The following is a 19,778-nucleotide window of genomic DNA, read 5'->3' as shown; positions in this document are numbered from 1 at the left end:
AAAGCTTCTTGAACTTGAATGAGAAGTCGTGTAACTATGTTATTTCCGAGCAAAAATGTTATTTCCAAGCGAATTTTCAACTGTCGACCATCAAACTTTTTTAATAGTGAAGTGATCAACTTTCTTTTTTTACAATTACCACATCACTCCTTTCGAACACCTTTCTCTCTCTCTTTTTTTTTTTTACACCGGTTTTATAATATATAATGGATAAGCGCAGGGATCCACCAACATCAGAAGGGGCGCTTGTGAAACGCCAGAAAGCAGACGAATCTGGTGCACAATCGAATGCTGTCACGATCCAGACAAAGGGAGCCAGTGGAGCACTTGTTCAAACTGTAATGGATAAAGAAAAAAAAAAGTCAATACGGGATGAGAAGAAGGAAATATACTCATTATCTAAACAAACGAAGTGATCGCTGGATAGCATTATAGACACGGAAATCCCTTTTTTTCTTTTACTATTATCATAAAAAAAAAAGTCATGGATCATTGGATTTGGTGGCTAATATCACTTAAAAATACATATAACATTAGGTCAAGAGAACGTCCGCGCTCAAGGCTCCAATATTGTTATTACAGGGTCAATCAGAATTCCATACTTGCAAGTTCAGTCCTTCAGGAGAGCATATTGCATCTGCAGGAACGGGAGGCAATATTAGTAAGTTTTTTTTTTTTAATCTTTTATCTTTTTTCTTCTTAAAAAAATGAATGAATAAATAAATAGAAATATAAACTACCCAATGATCCTTAATCATTATTGTTCTCATTAATAAATACACGTCAGATCTTTGGAATACATATGGAGATTGCAATAACTATGGAGACATCAAAGGACATTCAGGAACTATTTCGGAGCTTCATTGGTCGAGAGACAATAGGTATATCAATTATGGACATATAAATGCAGGAAGATATAATTGTAAACAAGCATGGAATGTTAACATTTGAGGGAAAAATAGGAAGCGAAACCACTCACAGTTAATACTCTTTTTTTTTTTTTTTTTTTTTTTTTGTATTAATTTGATTGCAGTATGATTTTTACGGCTGGTACAGACAAAAGCTGTGGTGTTTTTGATGTGCAGACGGGCGAAAGAATTAAAAGATTTAAGGGTCATTCAACATTTGTCAACAGTTGTTCACCAGCAAGAAGAGGACCCGAATTGCTTGCTAGTGGATCTGATGATGGTTCAGTCAAGGTATATGGAAAAAATTAAAAAAAAAAAAAGCACGAGAGACCCTAGAGACGGTGATACTGGTTCTTTATTATATAATATATGTGTCTATTGTTTTCCAATATTTCTAATGAAACACCTAAAACGCGTTTTTTTTATGCTTTCTCCTGATATTTCTCTACTAGATTTGGGATCTTCGATCCAAAAATGCAGTTGAAACATTTGAGTCGCCCTATCAGATCACAGCGGTCTCATTTTCGGATGCAGGTGATTTGGTATTTGCAGGAGGGATTGATAATACGATTGCAGCATGGGATTTGCGGAAGAAGGCGGTTTCATATTCGTTGGTGGGACATCAAGATACAATTTCGGGGATTAGTTTATCACCGGATGGTAATCAGCTTTTGTCGAATGCAATGGATAACACGGTGAGGACCTGGGATGTAAAACCGTTTTCAGCAACGGGTAATCGATTGCTCAAGACGTTCGAAGGCGCACCGCATGGGTTTGAAAAGAACCTAGTCCGTCCTGCATGGTCGAAAGATGGAGCCATGATTGGGTAGGCTCTGGAGACAGAACCGTCGTCATCTGGGCACTGTGACACGTAAGATCCTCTATAACTGCCAGGACAAGGGATCTGTCTATGAAGTAGACTTCATCCAAAAGAACCTATTGGTAAATATAGAATTGTTGCATGGCTTTGATATTTTTATATTTCTATTGTTTTTATTTTTTTACTGGTTCATATATGTATACTTTTACTAACTTTTTCCTTTCCTTTTCGGCTTATTATTTTTCATGATTATGGATGCTTCCCGAATAATAGTTGTTTCATGCAGTTCAGATAAAACTATGTTCTTGGGAGAAATCAATCCAAGCAAGTAACATTAAAAAAAAAAAAGATAGACAGAGATCGGAGTTGAGTGAGTGAGTGAGAGGGTCAATTTGACGAGTAAAATCAAGGATTGATAAAGATATCAAAAATAGACATTTCTTAGGCCTTGCATTGCATTGATTTGCTTTTTTTTTTTTTTTGTTTTTTGTTCCATGGTATATACGTATAATCGTCACATCCCCGCCGAAACTTCGAATATGCTCAAAGTTTGATTAAACTCTTGTGAAAAAACAGCACTGTGCATGTACTTGAAGCTCCACGAGGCTCTCATGCATCAGTAAGTTGGCCATCTCTGGAAAAGAAGGATTAGACCAGCATATGTGCATATTCCAAGCACGAACCTTTGCCTAATTTCTTTCCTTGTTACAAGGCGCCCGACAACTTTTACCGTGACCTCGAAGGTACTTGGAGGCAAGAAGGGACCATGAGCAATTTCGGCATTAAGCCTAGCTTTAAACAAGGGGAGCCTTATTGGAGAAATACACCTTTATCAACAAAGGGGTTGTCCAAAGCCAAGGAAGTTGGAACAGACGAAGCAATTTCCAATAAGCTGTGTTTCTGAATTCCTGGCTGTTGATTCGTCAACTGTGGTCCAAATCTTATAGAGAGGAAGGGCTGTGTATGTTTCCTGCAGGGGCGTGTTCTTTCTCCGAGCTCTTAATTAATTCTCCGGATGTTTGTACTATGGTGGTAGTACGTACATGTACGTCTACAATTTTACGACGCGTAACAGCAACAGTAACACGAAACATTTTCCATGAGAGCGTGCATATGCCATGTACATGTATACAAAACGTTTGGATATGTGAGCCTTTGACTTTTTTTTTAAAAAAAAAAAAAAAAAAAAAAAAATTTGGTGAGACGTCAAGTGATCTACCGGTTAACTGGCACCACTGATCAAAAGTAAAAGAAGAAGAAAAGAAGGAAAGAAAAAGAAGGAGGAAAGAAAAAATGAAAAAAAAAGAAAGGGTCTCTCAAGGTCCTTCTTTTCTGGTATCATTCGAAACTCAATCCGGTGTTGTAATAGCCACGTTGTACATGTACACAGGAGAGGCAAATAAAATAAGAGTAAAAAAAGGTTCGAATAAGCATCTGCGAAATAAAATAGAAAAAAAAATAAAAGAGGTTACCCAATTTTGAATCTGAACCAATGGCAATCCAACGCAGCAAGAATGGTAATACATTTTCCTGGCCACAATTTCTCAGGAACATAGTTTCTCATCATGTTGAGATATAAGGGTTTTAGGGTCTACAATTTTCACCTGTGAAGCATTATTCATCAATGTGTGTTACCTGGTCTTGAATATGGATCCTTCTTTTTTTTTTTTTTTTTTTTTTTGCCTAATGCTTTCTTGTTAAACTGATATCCGTTGATTAAAGACAGATTTGGCATACACATAAAAAAGGGACGTCAATAGAGTGTAGGGAATAATGTAATGCTGCACAACGCAAGGGTCATTAAAGACAAACACTATTTCTAAGAACGAAGCACATGCCTGCGCGTATTTTGAAGAAAGAAAGAGAGAAAAAATCATTCGAACATCTTTCCTAACATCAAAATATTAAATACAGACACCATCTCCTTTTTTTTTAAGGATCACAAGTGTGGAAGAAAGGAGAAAGGTATGACATCAAAGACTACGAATCAAACACCAGATAAAGTGAAACAATAAAGAGCTTAGAAAACCATTGAAGGAAGGTTTCCACGGGGAGTTATGGATGTACAGAATTTCTTGAGTAGGGCAAGGTCGGTGTCGGACTTACCTGCTTTTCCTGCAAAGGACCTTAATCTTGTCGTTTTTCTTTAGCAATTAGGTTACTTGGGTGAGAGTAATAAAGAAAGTTAGGGCGGACCGAACCATGCAGGTCCCACTTCCATTCTCTCTCATCCTCATACACGGAACATTGAGGTCCTTTTTTTTTTTTTTTTTTTTTTTTTAACTAGACATTGTTCTTTGGAGTATTGGTGTGATCTTTTCTTTTACTTCTTTCTCCATCTTTCCTTTTTTTTTTTTTTCTTTTTTTTTTCTTTTTCAGTTTTTAGGCTTTTCAAGCTTTTTCTAATTCTTTTTATTTTTTTGTTGTTGTTGCATCGAACATTTACACTTTCTAAACCTTCTCGTTAAAACCTTTTCTCTTCATAATCTCATTGTTCTTGACATCGAACCTTACTCCTCCTTCTATTGCTCTCCTCATTGATTCGTGTTGATTACAATAACGGTGAGTACTTCACAGTGCTTCACCATTATCTTCTTCTTTTCGCTGCACCGTTAGAATATTTAACGCACAAAGATCTGATCCACAAGACCCATTGTTTATCTAAAAAAAAACAAATGAAAAAGAAAAGCGGCTTTAATACATCAAAAAAGTCTTTTCTTTTTTATTTTATTTCTTGTTTCCTACAAGTGCCCTCATCCATTCCTCTCATTGCATCTCATCGTTTTGCTCATTCCTAAAAGTCCTCTCATTCCACACTTTTGGTTTTCTGGACTTGTTCTTGCAAGAAATTTTTACCCTAAAATTTTTACGCTCGCAACAAGATCAAGGCTGAATTAAAGTATTTAAAAAGAGCACTTTCTTTTTTTTTTTTTCTGAATCTCCCCCTAAATTTGTATTGAATTGATTGTCATCCTTTGAACAAACAAAGCTGCAAATCAAAGTACTTTGCTCAGGTTGGTTCACACATTGTTTATTTTATCCTCATCCCTCCCGCGCCCTTTTCATATTTGCACGTATGGCCATTGGCCCTGTTCAGTTACGTATTTGCAAATAAGTGAACCGTAGTACAGTACAATAAGCACATCTGTAGCCATTTCATAGGCTCATCGCTGGAGGCAGCGCAAAAGGACACTGAACTGAATTTATAAGCTTTCGTGGCATTTTTACAATTGCTCCGCATTGTCCTTGGTAACTTTATCACACCATCACACTATCACACTATCACACTATCACACAGAAGCATATCCATTACGGCGTGTCTTTCGGACTAAAATGCATATTTCTTTCCCGTCGAGAATCTTTTTTTATGCGCTCCACACTATATCTCTCCCTATCTCTTTATGGGTATCTATAAGTGTTTCTATTCTTTCGGGACCCATTTATTTTTTGTGGATCTTTTTTTTTTTTTTTTTTTTTTTTTTTTTTATCCCTAGCCATACTCCCTTTTTTTTTTGTCCGCATGGTCGAAGCGGGGATTGCTCTTTGCCAAAATATTGTTTTTTATTTGTGCTTCAATGTCCTTTATGAACACACCACTACCCTCTTTATTTTTACTTTATTTATTTATTTCTTTATTTCTGTTTTTTTTTTTTCTTTTTTACGGAAGATCAGGGAGCTCTTGTTCATGCAATGATATACAATAATGCGGGTACAGGAAGGACCATTAGGGAAAAAGAAGAGTTAAGAGCGCATTGTGAGACGTATTGCTTCTCCTTACTGACACCAAAAGGCCAACATGTCATCGTTTCTCTCCGCTCCAAAAACACAAAAAAAAAAAAAAAAAAAAAAGAAAAAAAAAATAATCAGGGAGACTAGCCCAACACACGCCGCTGCCATATTATTTCTGTCACTCTTTTTTTTCTTTTCTTTTCTTTTTTTTTCTTTATTACTTCTTTTTATTTTGAACAACCACTTCCAGATCGAAAGAACATTGAGCTGTCCGGCTGTAGTCTTCATTGTAATTTAAGCCTTTAATTATGCTTATGTATGATGCACTGTCGATCTCTGTCTTTTACGAAATGATCCAAAGAAAGACGTAACTGAGCTTGTTTTTCGGTTGGAACAGAAAAATATTGGTGGTTGGAGGCATCTTATGGTCCCTTAAAAAAATAAATGAACGTTGGGAGGGACGCGGACAGGGATAAGATGGGTGACAACCCAAAAAAAAAAAAAAAAAAAAAAAAAAAAGGGACCTTTGGGAGAAGTATTAAAAAAACTGATATAAATAATAAATAACATTACATTGAGAAAAATGGAGCTGAGTGTGTAATATGTGAGTCGTAATGTCACCATACGCACCGCGCGCTCACTTTCCAGTCCTCATCAGACGCTAACAGAATCTCATTTCCTCATCCATTCACCTTTCTCATCTGCAGTCCCTCCAAGAGAGTTTTCCAATCAACCCTATCTGTTTAAAACCTGGTCCTTATCAGATTTATTATGAGTATTGTCGAGACATTTCACGGTTATGTCGAGACGACCCAAGACACACTCCTTATCTTTGAAGCGTGTCGTCGAGGCCTTCTGCCTCGCATTTGTCGCCGCCTTCAGGAGAAAGAGCGCCGTATAGTCCAGTCGGGAACCGTCTTTGTCTTTGATGAGCGTGAATCGGGTATTAAACGTTGGACTGATGGTCTTATCTGGTCACCCTCGCGAATCCTTGGGAACTTTCTAGTCTACCGCGAGCTAGACAAGCGTAGCAACGGCAGGAAGGATACCCGCCTTCCGAGCGAGCCTCCCGCTCTAGTCCAAGTGACATAGAGTCTGCGGTCGAAAAAAGCAAGGAACGCGCGCTTGTTGGATCTCTAACGAATTCTTATCACTTCAAGAAAAACGGTTTGATCAAGAAGACCATGTCCATCGTTGTCAATGGTGTCCCTCAGCATATGATCTCGTACTATTCCAGGGAAGACGTTCTAGGAGGGAGACTTCGTACTCCTTCGTCTGTGCCCGAGTTGGTAGGCCTTGAGATCAGTCCGGAGTTTTTAATCAAACAAAACTTTCGTATCCCCCTACTGTAGAGCAACCATATGAACGTAAGAAAACAGCACACTTGATTCTATGGACGTCTAGCAGAGTGCCTTATTTCAATTCATCCGCGAGCATTAACATGATTTATTCTTTTTTTCTTTTTCTGCATAATAATTTAATAAAGTCCTTAACAAGCCTGGATCATCTGCTCAAAATCAACACTCTAGGCCTGTTAGCGGGTCCTTTGAGCACACAGTCGGCCCAAATAATGATTTCTCACCTGTTACCTTTGGCCACAATAATTTGAATCTAAGAATCGAGACAGATATTACAGAGAGTTCAGCTATGAGCCCTTTATCAAATCTTATCATCAGCAATCTACTCATTCGGTGCACTCTCAGCAAGGAGCTTATCAATCCATTCAATCACATCTTGGTGGAGCACATCAACAGCATCGACACCATTTACAGCAACAGTCGCAGCGGCATACCCAGCATCCTTACAAATAGTACTTCATACTTCTCGGCCAACGCTGGATACAATTCTGCCTCTAATAGTAACAGTAGTTCCAGCGCGCTTCCGGAATCACCATCCTCGCTCCGATACATGTCTCGCAGCCAAGAGCTTTTAACATATTCAGGTCAGTCTCCTTCGTCTCAACCCTCCGGTTTCTCCGCAACAGGGTCCGACATATCATCATCACCATCAGCAACAGCAGTCACCACACATAATGTCTCATCAACGGCATCTTTCATCAAGCCAGTATAATGGTGGCTCGCCGGGCCCATGATGCCAGCCAGTCCCACAACCCCTGGTCCTAATCCTCAGGATTTTGGGCTTACAATGGGATATCAGTCTCCAGTCCAACGAGCGGCGCTAATACATTTGGTGGCGCTCCCTCGGATATTAATAATAACCACTCTCAGATGCCACAGCAGCCACAGCATACACATCAGCAGCAGCAGCATCACCAGCACTATCAAAATACACAGCCACCGCCAAGTACGCAAGGCTGGAGTGACTTTAATTACCCATCTTATTCTACAACGACTGCCCCTGCTAGCTTAGGACCCACTATGGATCATCCCAGCCAGCAACGTGGTCCACGCAACGACTCTTCTTGATATACAAAACCACGTGGAGGGGGTTTTTTTTCTTAAAAAAAATTAATTAAAAAATAGTTTGTGAAATAAACAGAGCAAAGTTTCTTAGAATGTTATGCCAGCTATGGTTTCTGAGGCGTAGTTGTTCTGGAATAACGGAAAGATCCAGCAGAGCTGAGGAAATTAGTCCACACGATGAAAGCTCCTGAAATTGTGGTATATCAAATTCATGCATGAGCTCTTTGTTTTTGGACCAGAATTCTGCCTCCCAGATCTGCTTGTGACTGTGATTCAGGTTTGATGTTAATGAACGCGATTAATTTGAAAAAGCCACTTGGCGCTGTGTAATAGGTGAATGAAATACATATTCCTTACGCACCTCTTTTTTTTGACTCCCCTTTCCTTCACTCTCACATGTGCTTCACAAACTGCTGTTTCCTCTTTTTTATTTGATTTGATTATATAACAATTCAGAACAACCTCCTTTACCACCTTCCTATTTTTCCCATTCAATTTGAAGAAAAAAAAAAGTGCGTAAACAACACGCTATTTTACTGCATCATCCGTCCATCTATAGTTCTACTCACTTTGAAAACATTCATCTCCCCATCACTTCTCCCCTTTTTCTCTTCAATAGAATTACACTTTAGAAAAGAAAGCAAAACAGCAAGTAATCTTCAGCCTTTAGCCCTGCGACTTGAACAAAACATATATAAATATACACGTACACATCACAAACTATCACATCACATCTTTTTCCATCTCTCTCTCTCTCTCTCTCTTCTCTCTCTCTTCTCTCTCTCTCTCTCTCTCTTTTTTTTTTATTTTTTATTTTTTTCTTTTTTTCTTTCTTTCTTTTCTTCATTTTTAAATCAACAACATACTCTCAATCACATCCCCCATTACCCGCAAAACATTCTATCTTTTACTGCATATTCAAGTCGTCCTTTCTTCCGCAACTCTCATTTACCTTTGGATATTGATTAAACACAAGCAAGTACAAGCAAGCACAAGCAAGCAAGCACAAGCAAGCACAAGCAAGCAAGCACAAGCAAGCACAAGCGAACAATACTTCATCTAGGCTTTAATACATTCACATTCACTCTTTTTTTTTTCCTCTGCCACAACCTCAAAACAAAAAACTATCAAAAGCAATCTTTTTTTTTTTTTTTTTTTTTTTTTTTAATATTCGTATTTTTATCCAACGGACCTACTCAGTTTACCCAGCAAAAGTCCCAGCAGCAACAACAACAGGAACAGCGATAGTACAATAACAAAGGTCTAAGGAGCTATCACGTTGAGATCGAGATCATCTTTTTTAAACAAAACAATACACTCCATTTCAGCCCCCGAAAAAAACATATACGGCCAGGCACCACAGTTCGTAACAGGCGCATATCAATTCGTCGTAGCCTTTGCACTTTATTATAATTATCGAGATTACCAAGCACATATTTGCAAACGCACCTCTTTTATCAGTGCTAAGCTTTCTCTTTCCAATTTTTCATATTTTTTGTGTATTGGTTGACCACTTACCCATAACTGTGGACGATGATTACAGTGCCATCGCAGGAGCTTGCAACCTTTCTCGGGAATCATCTCGACCAAGTGCTTCAGCAGAGTGCGCTCGAATTTTCACAGACTTTAGCGGCGAATCGGCAGTTCAAGGCAGGATGTGCACTCATGGATGTTTTGAACGCTGTCGAGTCTGTTCAGGAACGGATACGAGCATTTCTACAGGAACGGAGAAGAACACTAGTGCCAACCAGAAAGATCTTGTGGCTTCAGAGGTAAAAAAAACTATTCTCACTATCCAGATCCATTCATCGTTTACCTGACCTAACAATCATGATATTCAGTTGGTTGGCTTGAAATTGAGATATCTCTTACATTTGCATTATATTTGTATCTTTCCTTATCGTTCTATATATTCGCTCGCATAATGATGATGATAATTATTGATATGTGTGAATCATGAGGAAATCATCAAGTTTGTTTGATTTCTGAGATTGGAAAGGCTTTTTTTTTTGTTTACATGCACGCTATGTCAACGGTCATCAACCTCAAATTTAGACGTTTTCTTTTTCTCTCATTTCCTGTTTTGCTCAACTTGTATAGCGGACCTGGTTTTTATTTCATTACTTTTAACATTAAAATTTACCAACTTTTTTGTTTTTGTTTTGGTATCTGATCATAGCCGCTCAAGATCCGAATAACGTCTTTGTATTTGCTCTACAGTTTGTACAGCCGCTTTCCGATCCATCAGAATCCATTCCTTTGTCTTTTCATGGACATTTATACCACATCTCTACAAGATGAACAGCAGCGGCCAGAGCGCTTTGTCGTCAGTGTGATCCTCAGTGGCGATGGAGAAGAGGTAATAAATCAGACCATGGATGTTATTTCCTGTCCATAATTGAGAGATGCAATACCGAAAATTACATATGGTTTATTAAGTTGTCTTCCTCATTATGTATTAAACATGATAGCTAGCTCCCAGTACTCCTTCAGAGCTAATCACAATCGCACATGAGGTCGAATCAAAGCAAATAAACTTTCAGCGTTTGGAAGATTTCTTCCAGAAGTACCACTGGAGGAGCAAGTCACCCTAGGATTAGGTTGGGAAAGTGTTGGACGCCAAAAAGCGGGTCACCATAAGGAAGTCTGGGAATCATTAAACTTGCTGGACAAGTTGGATGGCTCAGGATATTCATTCAAGAGAGAACAACATGGAGACGACGGGAGCTCTACAGCTATCATAGGACAACCGGGAGCAAACAACGGTTTAACAGAGAATCTACGTCAGTTCTTTGGCCACAAACCAAATACAAAATAATGATGATAATAATAATAACGGAGAGGACGAGGAAGAAGAGCTTGAAGAATGGGAAATTGAAGCTGAGAAGCATTTTCAGGATGCAGAGGATGCAGCCCCTGCGCCAGCAAAAGTCAATGTTAGAGTTAAAAAGCCTGTAGAGGTTACTGTCAATCGCCAACAGCTAAACGCCATCATGGAACAGGCTGCTGTGCAACCACTGACGTTTGATCAAGAGCAGGTACATGGCATCGACATCTTGTTCGGATGAAACAATAATTTAAAATACCAAAGGCTTTATTTGTTGACCTATTTTTTTTTTTTTTTTTTTTTTTTATGGCCAATACGCAGTTTATGCTTTCTCAGTTTAATACGAACTCTACCAAAGTTCACATCCCACTTCCACCTCCGAGACTCTTCCAGGGATCGTTGATAATAATCCATCGATCGCGTTTAATTTGCTGTTGTATTTGATTCAACTTTCATCGGATCTGGATGGAACCGATATTTCTGGGACAGCATCAAAACTTAACGGCAATACTGGAACCCCAGGCAAAATTAGTGCAAAGAGTAGCAATTTTAGCAGTCCGGAGCCTTCGATCGTAGATGCATACTTGGACACGATGACCCACGCCAAACGATTAACTCTTCATTCACTAGAGGTAGTGAATCGATTGACTGGAGCCACAACACTTTCACCTCGCTTTCTTCACGCTTATATTGAAAACGCAATCCGATGCTGCGAACTAGTGGACGATAAGGTTGGGCAAGCTCGCGTCGTCCGTATGGTAAGTTTCCAAACCTTTCACATGTTAATTTTAAGTAATTTATTAAAGATAAAAGGATATATATATATATAAAGGTATTAAGAGAAATTATTGTTGCTCTACTTTACATCATAGTTGTGTGTCTTCTTGCAATCGCTTCTACGGAGTGGGGCTATCACTATCGCAGGATATTATCATGCTTTGCAGAGTTTTTGTGTTCAGTTTGCAAGAGTCAAGAGGTTGCAATCCTATTCCAATCACTGGTAGAGTATCAGAGGAAAATGGATGCACCATCACCTTCTCCAGTACAAACACAAGGTCCCTCTTTCCGTGGATCGCCACAGCAGCAACAACAACAACAGGCATTTTCACGTCAATCTACTCAGTCCGCATCCGTACCCTCAACTCCTACTACTGATACTCCTTCACGGTCGTCCTGGCTAGCCAGTTCAGGGTCTATCAGTAATGTTAAATCGACCCTCAGCAAGCATAGCTCCTTGAACGGGTTTTCGACTCCGGGCGTGCTTTCACAGTTCATTCATCCAGGACCAGCTTCATCCGTAAACAACAATAGCAGTAGCCAACATTCTGCTCTAATGGTACAGGCAGTGGTGGATCCCACTTCAAAACTCACCACAAGCACTCGAGTCAACATTCCTCGTCATCGGGAACACTATTTTCTTCACCAACAGTAATGTCAGCTTCTGTGAATGCTTTTAATTCGGGATTAGGAAATCCTACGAGTCTAACACTCAATGGTGGTAATAGTGGGAGTAATGGACAAAGCGGATTCCGTGCGAGGCCTGGATCGGGCGCACCGTCAGGATCGACGTCAACGCCGAATTCAGCATCCATAGATGGCTCCTATGACCTTGACGCAGCATTGAGAGCGAGTCTAAGAGATATGGAGGCCCGCGGAGGAGTATCTTCGACAGTCAGTGGTTCTACAAGCTCTAACCGAACATTAAGCAATGGACAATATCAACAGCAACAGCAACAGCAGCCGCAGACGATCCATTTAGGACCCAAGGGGCTTAATACCACATCTCATTTCAACCAAGCTCGAGGACGAGGCGCACGCCGCGGTGGTTGAAACAGCATCTCACTTGTAATATAGTTTCATTTCATGATTTTTTCTTTTTTTTTTTTTTTCCTTTCTTTCTCTTTTTTTTTTTTTTTTTTTTTTTTTTTTTTTAAGAATTTTTTTATATATTTTTTGCCACATTAGACAAACCACCATTGTATATTATTAAAGAAATAACTGTTGTCTGTGCTAAAAAAAAATGGCGTACCTGCAGCGGCCATTTTGTCTGAACGACTGCGCAGTTACAGCGCACAGACATCTCAGTTCAGGAAATCGCTTAATTTAGTGGCGTATGTCGGACCTGCAATAGCACTGTGGTGTAGTGCTCCACCTAACATGATCGTCTTCCATAGACGCAAAACTGTTAATTAACTGATATGAGATTAAGAATGAAAGAAGAGTGTAGGGATGGCCATGTGATCAAGTTTGTCTGAAGGGAAAAAAAAAAAGGATCTAAGCCATCCGCGCGTTGTCTGGCACAGAGAGGGCTCTCTCGGGTTTTCGGATACTTTCACTGTTGTCCTCTCGGACTTGTCGAGGAGAATCTCATGTCTCCCCGCTCTTGTGTATAAAAACTAAAAGTTTTGACTTGCTCATCTTTCTCTTTCTCTCTCTTTTTTTTTTTTACTCATCTCATTCCTTCACCTCATCGTCACCTTCTCCCTTCGAATCCTCACTCCACTCTACATAAATATGATCGGATCCCGTGTTCTCCTCCGAGCTCCCTTGGCAATTGTTGCTCGCCGCGCAGCTTTCACAACCTCGGCTCGTGTTGCCACCCGTGCCTATTCTTCCCAAGCTTCTGCTCCCTCTAGTGGTTTCGGCTCCAAGTTAGCTTTTGCTGTCCTTGGTGCTGGAGTTGGTGCTGCTGGCTATCACCTTTATCTTGAGAATGAAAGTAAGTTTGTATAGGATCATAGTGGAGAGATTACAAAAAAAGAAAAAAAAAAAAAAAATAACAGCAATAATTCAGGCACCAATCTCCCCGTGGACAGAGTAGTTTAAATTTTTTTTACCCCTCTGCTGCGCAGTGCCTAAAAATCCGAGATTCGCGTCTTGGACACCAAGAAAAGAATAATTTTGAAACATAAAAGAACGAAGAAAAAGTTATTTCTATACACTTCAGCTCTTATCTTCCCAACCTGAACTTGAGTGCTGTCTTTTTTTTTTTTTCTTAACGTTGTCATATGGGGAAGAAACTGTGTGCAGTTGGAGGCAGAAACTCTTCGGGGCAAAGTTTAAATTTTCTTATGCCTTCGATCGGAAGAGGGAGGAAGAATTTTGTATTTTGTTGAGTAAGATGGTTACATGACTGATCTTGTTATCCATTGTGTATCAACCCATCTCTTGTAACTCTATACTACACCAGACTACAAAAGTATCTTTATTCCAAGTAGGAGTTGATCAAACATTTGTACTCCAGTCACCATATCTTATTTTATATATTTATCTTTCCCTGTTCCCTGTTCACTGTTCCCTGTTCCGTGTTCACTTTTGAATGCATTTCGGGAATATTAATATCTTTTACTTTTCCCATCTCATCTCGGAGGCGTTGCTCCTTTTCTGATATTTTCCTGGTCACTAACTTTGTTTTGAAATTCAAATCCGTTTCAACAAAACTCTCAGATTCTTCGCTTCCTAAGGTCGCAGCCGCTACTGCTGAGAAGCCCAAGGAGCCTCTTGATTACCAGAAGGTCTACAACGCCATTGCTGCCCTCATTGAAGATGATAACTACGATGATGGCTCATATGGTCCAGTCTTCCTTCGTCTTGCATGGCACGCCTCCGGTACCTTTGACATCAACAACAAAGATGGTGGCTCCAACTACGCTACCATGCGCTTCAAGCCCGAAGCTGGCCACGGTGCCAACGCTGGTCTCGGAATTGCTCGCGAGCGTTTGAACCGTGTCAAGGACCAGTTCCCTGAGATTTCTTATGGTGATCTCTGGACTTTGGCAGGTGTTGCTGCTATCCAGGAGGCGGTAGGCTTAAAAAGAAAACTGACATGATTGATATAGAGGATGTACGACAATAATGTCTAAGGTAAAACGATGGCTGACCAATCCTGTGTTCTTTTCTCTTCCTCCCTTCCTACTTTTTCTCATGTAGGGCGGTCCCACTATCAACTGGAGACCCGGTCGTGTCGATGGTGAAGAAAACCATTGCCCTCCAGATGGTCGTCTCCCTGATGCTTCTAGACCTGATGGCCAGCACTCTCGCGATATCTTCTACAAGATGGGCTTCAACGATCAGGAGATTGTCGCTCTTTTGGGAGCACACGCTATGGGTCGCTGCCACACCGATCGCTCTGGTTTCGATGGTCCATGGACAGCCTCACCCACAGTTTTCACCAATGCCTTCTACACTGAACTCTTGGGTCGTACCTGGACTGAAAAGAAGTGGAAGGGTCCCAAGCAGTACGAGGACAAGGAATCCAAATCATTGATGATGTTGCCTGCAGATATGGCCATGGCTAAGGATAAGGAATTCCGCAAGTGGGTCGAAATCTATGCCAAGGACGAGAAGAAATTCTTTGACGACTTTGCAAAGGCTGCTCAGAAGCTGTTTGAGCTCGGTGTCAACTTTGATGAGAACACTAAGGTCTACCAATTCAAGCCTACCAACGCCTAAAAAAAAAAAATCTCATATAGAAAAAACTCGTACAGTGCAAAGCTTATTTTATAGATCTTTCACAGACTCCATCTCTTCCTCACATATTCATAGACTACTATTATTTATGCCTATTTCGCATCATTTCAAAATAAAGAAGCCAGCCTCATAGAAAGAAAGAATTTAAAATTGACATTCTCTCTGAAGTAGAAATCTCTTCACTTCTTTCAGCTGCACACATAAAATACATGAAAAGGTTTACATTGCGTCGATTGAATGGTTGTTTCCGACATCTGTGAAAATATTTGTAGCAGTAAAGCTAATCCAATGATCTGAGCAATAGCAATGACGACGATTTCTAGTCGAGTGTTTCGGAAGAATCTCTTAGATGTCAGCCAATGGTCAGGTCCAAGCTTCGTGAAGGGAGTATATTCTTCACTCAAGACAAATATACTCGAAAGCAAGAAAGGTCGTTATTGACGGCTTGTTGAAGCGTGTTTAACCAGCCATGAACGTATTTACAAACACCTTCACGCTGATCTAATCCTACAACGGATCCCTGCATTGCTGACAGTGAAATCATTTGCAGAGCTTGTTATTATATAGAACCTTGATCAGACACTCTACCCAAATCCATAGTCGATATCGGGGCGCTTTAGTACAGGAACGACAGTATTTTTTTTTTCTGATGATGTGCCCAGAGATGGAGTATCCAATAGCCTTGGGATGGAGAACATTTTCACGCGATCAACTTTAATCGCATCATATATACTCTCGCCATACGACGCCTTGTTCACATCTTTTGCCATGGTCCATAACTATCAAAAAAGTGATGTCCCTCCCAGCTGCGGTCGATTGCTTGGTTAGCTTCTATACTGATCTCCTTCACATCGGCTGCCTGTCGTTGTCCCATGATAGGTCCTAGGAAATCGTCTTTACGCTCAATGCAGTTCGCACCCGTCTGTGTGTTTACTTATAAACGTGGTATCTTTGGTTCCAGTTAGCACTGACTTTGGCAGCGTCCGTTCCAAAACCCTCCCAATTTCCTGGATATTCTTGGCAGGTCTACATGCTTCAAATATTAGAAAGGTATTGAAAATATCCCTTCTAGTTCTGACTATATTTTTGACACCAACCCGTGACAAAAACCCTGGACTGCTGAGAAGGCTCCTTTGCTATCGTCATTTTTGTGTTCTAATATATATATATATATATATTAACTGTGAGTTGGTGGCGCAAGTGCTTCCTGTTGAGTGCGCACGTGATGCATTTCGGCACAAGAAAGGGAAGCGTCCATGTAAGCAAGCGGGCCCTCTCATTCCTCTACATTTCTTATTTCATCATTTTCAATAGAAGCTTGTTTCTGTCATTATTTAATCTACTCAAAAAGACCTTGGCATCAATAGTATTATATTAACATTCGGCACTCGTTGGTTAGCCTGCATGAATGATTTGGGAGCTTTATATTAATAATATCGGCTCCACCCCGCCTTTTGTACACACACATACACTGTCTATTTTTATTCATACCTTTACCTTTGGGACCTTAAGCACGGAGAAAAAAAAAAAGGAGGGAAAGAGGATTCAATTATGTCAGCGCCCCAGGATTTTTCACCAGTGACTCAAGTGTTGGAGGCGACGCCAGCATCCTCACCACCTGAAGAGAAGGTTTCGGAAGAGCAGTTCAATAGTCTTCATGCATCGTCGGTTACATATCGGGATCTTTTGATCTTTGAGGAACGGCTCAAGCTGAATATGTTTAGGCTTAAGAAGCGGCAGCAGAAATATGAAGGTACGCCGCGTGTAACAAGATAATCTCTTATTCATAACTCGTATACCCGCCTGCCTCTATTCTCTTTCTCTCCTTCTTCCTTCCACTTCCCCCCTTTTGGAATTGGAAAAGAGATTCGGTTGCAGGATGCAATCAATATTTGAATGACTCTTTCTCTGGTTCTTTCACGCGTATTTTTTAATAATATAATATTATTATTGTTTTATAGCATTCTTGGGTTGCTTGATTGTTTTGATTGCATATTGCGCCTTTGCCACGTTTTATCAACCTAGTCAGGTACAAGTGTTGAAAGGATGACACAGTTCACGCTGAATCATACTAATTAAATGCATTGTGAGTCTACTTCTCAAAAACATTTTTCATCTGTTTAAATAGAAGATTCATTAACTGTTGTTTATTCTCGTATTTTCAATGTAGATATACTATATTCATCTACTACACAAATTCTTCTTGCTTCTTTCTGTAACGACGCTATTTCTCTTCTTTGCTACTGGAATGTACTCTGAAAAACTAGGATACTCTTCAAAGTACGTAGAGAACCCAAGATATCACCATTTGGCAGCTTTTGTTTAAATAATAGAATAGTGATTCTTACTTTTTCCGTGTGGTCGTTAAATTAGATTCGTTCCGCAATGTAACAGAGTTCTTCGCATCTTTAATATGCATTTTAACCGTGATAATCGACCTGAGCTGTCATTTTTTCGGAAAGTGCCCAAGAAATTTCAAGAGGGATTCAGTGCCTACAAGGCTAGTTACTTTAAGCGCAGATCAGAAAAGCGAGCAGCGGCTCTAGCAGCTAAGTCAGGGTCAAGTAGCGCTGCATCAGGGCCAACCGTATCAAGGACAAGTAGTCAGGGCAAAAGACTACAGCCATCTTCTAGAGCAAGAAGAATGGCAGGAGGCGGTGGGGGATCTGCATCTGGATCAGATTCAGGCCCACGCTCAACTATGGGATTTCATCGTTGACAAGATCAGAAGGAAGTAGGGCAAGAGCGCCTCTTCCAACTAGTTTGTGAATAAAAATGAATTTGTCACATCAGCCGTTGAATTTACACGTGATTTTGATGGAGCATTCTGTATCCGTGATTGCTGTAGCACCACTCAAATTCACTCCCGATTTTTCTTTTTTTTTCTTTCTCGACTTCAACTCACTCCACTCCAACTCCTCTTCCATCTATCGCCATGTTTGCTGCCCTTCGTCAACCTCTTGCTCGCGCTTCTGCTGCGAAGCCTCTCACTCGTGCCTTCTCTGTTTACAGCCCTTCCTTGAGCAAGTGTCTTTTATAGTTATTACTGGTCTACCTGTTACAGAACAATTGTATTTTAAAATACTCTTTCACACCCAAAAACTAATTCCCACGCCATAAAATGTTTTCTTGCGCGCTTTTCCCCCAATCCTCTGCTCTATTTCCACTCTCATTCCCATTTCAACATCGGACGAAATAGATGCTGTTGCCCCTACTTCTCCCAAGCTTGAGTATCTCTTGACAGAGACCCGTGGACGCGTCGCCCTCGTCACTCTTCACCGCCCCAAGGCTCTGAACGCGCTTTGCAACGGCCTCTTTGTGGAGCTTAACCAGGTCTTAAGGGAGTTTGATGATAATAAGGATATTGGTGCTATTGTCCTTACTGGAAGTGAGCGTGCCTTTGCTGGTAATGTGTCTTTATCTTTATCTCCTTTTATTTACATATAATTCATCGTCGAAATAGTTCATAAATATAAAATATTTTATGTTTGAATTAATATTGTAGCTGGCGCTGACATCAAGGAGATGAAGGATAGAAAATTCATTGAGAACTACAGCGAGGATTTCCTTGGTCACTGGACCCAGATCACCAAGATTCGCAAGCCAATCATTGCTGCTGTTAATGGTTTTGCTGTAAGTGGAAACCAATTTTAGACTTTTTTATTTTATTTTTTTAATCTTTGTTAGCTATGATCTGACATACTGTAAGAGCAACAAGTTTGGATGGTTCATGGATAAAAAATGAACCAGATCAAGATCAGATCAGTTATTCATAGACTCTTTCTTGACTCTTATACATTTCTTTAACTAATGTGAATTGCTTAATTACTGACATTGAAATATTTAGCTTGGCGGTGGATGTGAGTTGGCCATGATGTGTGGTAAGTGTTTACACAGCTGTTTCGACATTCACTTGACACTCAGTAGTACTTTAGACAAATTTATAAGCTTTGTAATGGTGGCCTTATTCACCTCGAATTCGCCATTTTTGTTGCATTTCACTTATAGATATCATCTATGCTGGTGACAAGGCCGTTTTCGGCCAGCCCGAGATCAAGCTCGGAACCATCCCTGGTGCTGGCGGCACGCAGCGTTTGGTCAAGGCTGTTGGCAAGTCCAAAGCTATGGAGATGTGCTTGACAGGCTCCGTCAATTTGACAGCTGCTGAGGCGGAGCGTGCCGGATTGGTGAGCAAAGTGCTCCCAGCCGATCAAGTCATTGATGAAGCTCTTAAGACCGCCGAAACAATTGCTAGCCTGTCGCAGCCTATTGTGCAGATGGTCAAGGATGCGATCAACCAATCTTTTGAGGTTCCTTTGGCGGCTGGTTTGACCTTCGAGAGGAGATTGTTCCACTCAACTTTCGCCTCTAATGATCAGAAGGAGGGTATGGCTGCCTTTGCTGAGAAGAGAAAGGCCAAGTTCACCCACAACTAAGAGATTTTAGGGGTTAAATTGTAAATAAAAGTAAAGGGTGTTCCCTCTACTTGTTCACTACTACTGATCACTTGCCACTTGCCATTTGCGACTGTTTGTTTACAAAAAAGTATTGTCCGAAAGAAATGCAGTCACTCGTGCATTGGTTGGTACCTGACTGTCTTC

General features: G+C 40.3%; 6 protein-coding genes across 6 annotated transcripts; all 6 read left to right on the top strand.

Annotated features, from left to right (window-relative positions):
* The first annotated feature begins 160 nt into the window (after positions 1-160).
* BCR41DRAFT_356878 (hypothetical protein) lies at positions 161-2,126 on the top strand. Its single transcript, XM_022024743.1, has 7 exons — positions 161-338; positions 538-661; positions 788-881; positions 1,034-1,199; positions 1,361-1,710; positions 1,739-1,864; positions 2,015-2,126. The coding sequence occupies exons 1-7, from the start codon at positions 207-209 to the stop codon at positions 2,058-2,060; spliced, it is 1,038 nt and encodes a 345-aa protein (XP_021879846.1). The 5' UTR covers positions 161-206; the 3' UTR covers positions 2,061-2,126.
* A 3,980-nt stretch (positions 2,127-6,106) lies between these two features.
* BCR41DRAFT_356875 (Gti1/Pac2 family-domain-containing protein) lies at positions 6,107-7,900 on the top strand. Its single transcript, XM_022024742.1, has 5 exons — positions 6,107-6,462; positions 6,498-6,746; positions 6,812-6,824; positions 6,944-7,096; positions 7,588-7,900. The coding sequence occupies exons 1-5, from the start codon at positions 6,229-6,231 to the stop codon at positions 7,881-7,883; spliced, it is 945 nt and encodes a 314-aa protein (XP_021879845.1). The 5' UTR covers positions 6,107-6,228; the 3' UTR covers positions 7,884-7,900.
* Positions 7,901-9,413: 1,513 nt separating this feature from the next.
* On the top strand, positions 9,414-12,537 carry BCR41DRAFT_423455 (hypothetical protein; the record flags this gene model as incomplete). The annotated part of the gene is made up of 7 exons (XM_022030304.1): positions 9,414-9,652; positions 10,101-10,239; positions 10,352-10,446; positions 10,657-10,918; positions 11,091-11,460; positions 11,580-12,135; positions 12,213-12,537. The coding sequence occupies 7 exons, from the start codon at positions 9,414-9,416 to the stop codon at positions 12,535-12,537; spliced, it is 1,986 nt and encodes a 661-aa protein (XP_021879844.1).
* Positions 12,538-13,159: 622 nt separating this feature from the next.
* Positions 13,160-15,302, top strand: BCR41DRAFT_423454 (heme peroxidase). The gene is made up of 3 exons (XM_022030303.1): positions 13,160-13,426; positions 14,155-14,510; positions 14,638-15,302. The coding sequence occupies exons 1-3, from the start codon at positions 13,222-13,224 to the stop codon at positions 15,157-15,159; spliced, it is 1,083 nt and encodes a 360-aa protein (XP_021879843.1). The 5' UTR covers positions 13,160-13,221; the 3' UTR covers positions 15,160-15,302.
* A 1,152-nt stretch (positions 15,303-16,454) lies between these two features.
* Positions 16,455-17,955, top strand: BCR41DRAFT_324584 (Spo7-like protein-domain-containing protein). The gene is made up of 4 exons (XM_022021551.1): positions 16,455-16,930; positions 17,139-17,206; positions 17,348-17,457; positions 17,551-17,955. The coding sequence occupies exons 1-4, from the start codon at positions 16,729-16,731 to the stop codon at positions 17,894-17,896; spliced, it is 726 nt and encodes a 241-aa protein (XP_021879842.1). The 5' UTR covers positions 16,455-16,728; the 3' UTR covers positions 17,897-17,955.
* A 96-nt stretch (positions 17,956-18,051) lies between these two features.
* Positions 18,052-19,674, top strand: BCR41DRAFT_356870 (ClpP/crotonase-like domain-containing protein). The gene is made up of 5 exons (XM_022024741.1): positions 18,052-18,200; positions 18,377-18,583; positions 18,683-18,810; positions 19,025-19,058; positions 19,186-19,674. The coding sequence occupies exons 1-5, from the start codon at positions 18,113-18,115 to the stop codon at positions 19,611-19,613; spliced, it is 885 nt and encodes a 294-aa protein (XP_021879841.1). The 5' UTR covers positions 18,052-18,112; the 3' UTR covers positions 19,614-19,674.
* The last annotated feature ends 104 nt before the right edge of the window (positions 19,675-19,778 follow it).

The sequence above is a fragment of the Lobosporangium transversale genome, assembly GCF_002105155.1.
Source record: "Lobosporangium transversale strain NRRL 3116 chromosome Unknown BCR41scaffold_27, whole genome shotgun sequence".
In the NCBI taxonomy this organism is placed as follows: domain Eukaryota; kingdom Fungi; phylum Mortierellomycota; class Mortierellomycetes; order Mortierellales; family Mortierellaceae; genus Lobosporangium; species Lobosporangium transversale.
The sequence above is the reverse complement of the archived record's forward strand: the minus strand, read 5'-3'. Positions and strand labels throughout refer to the sequence as shown.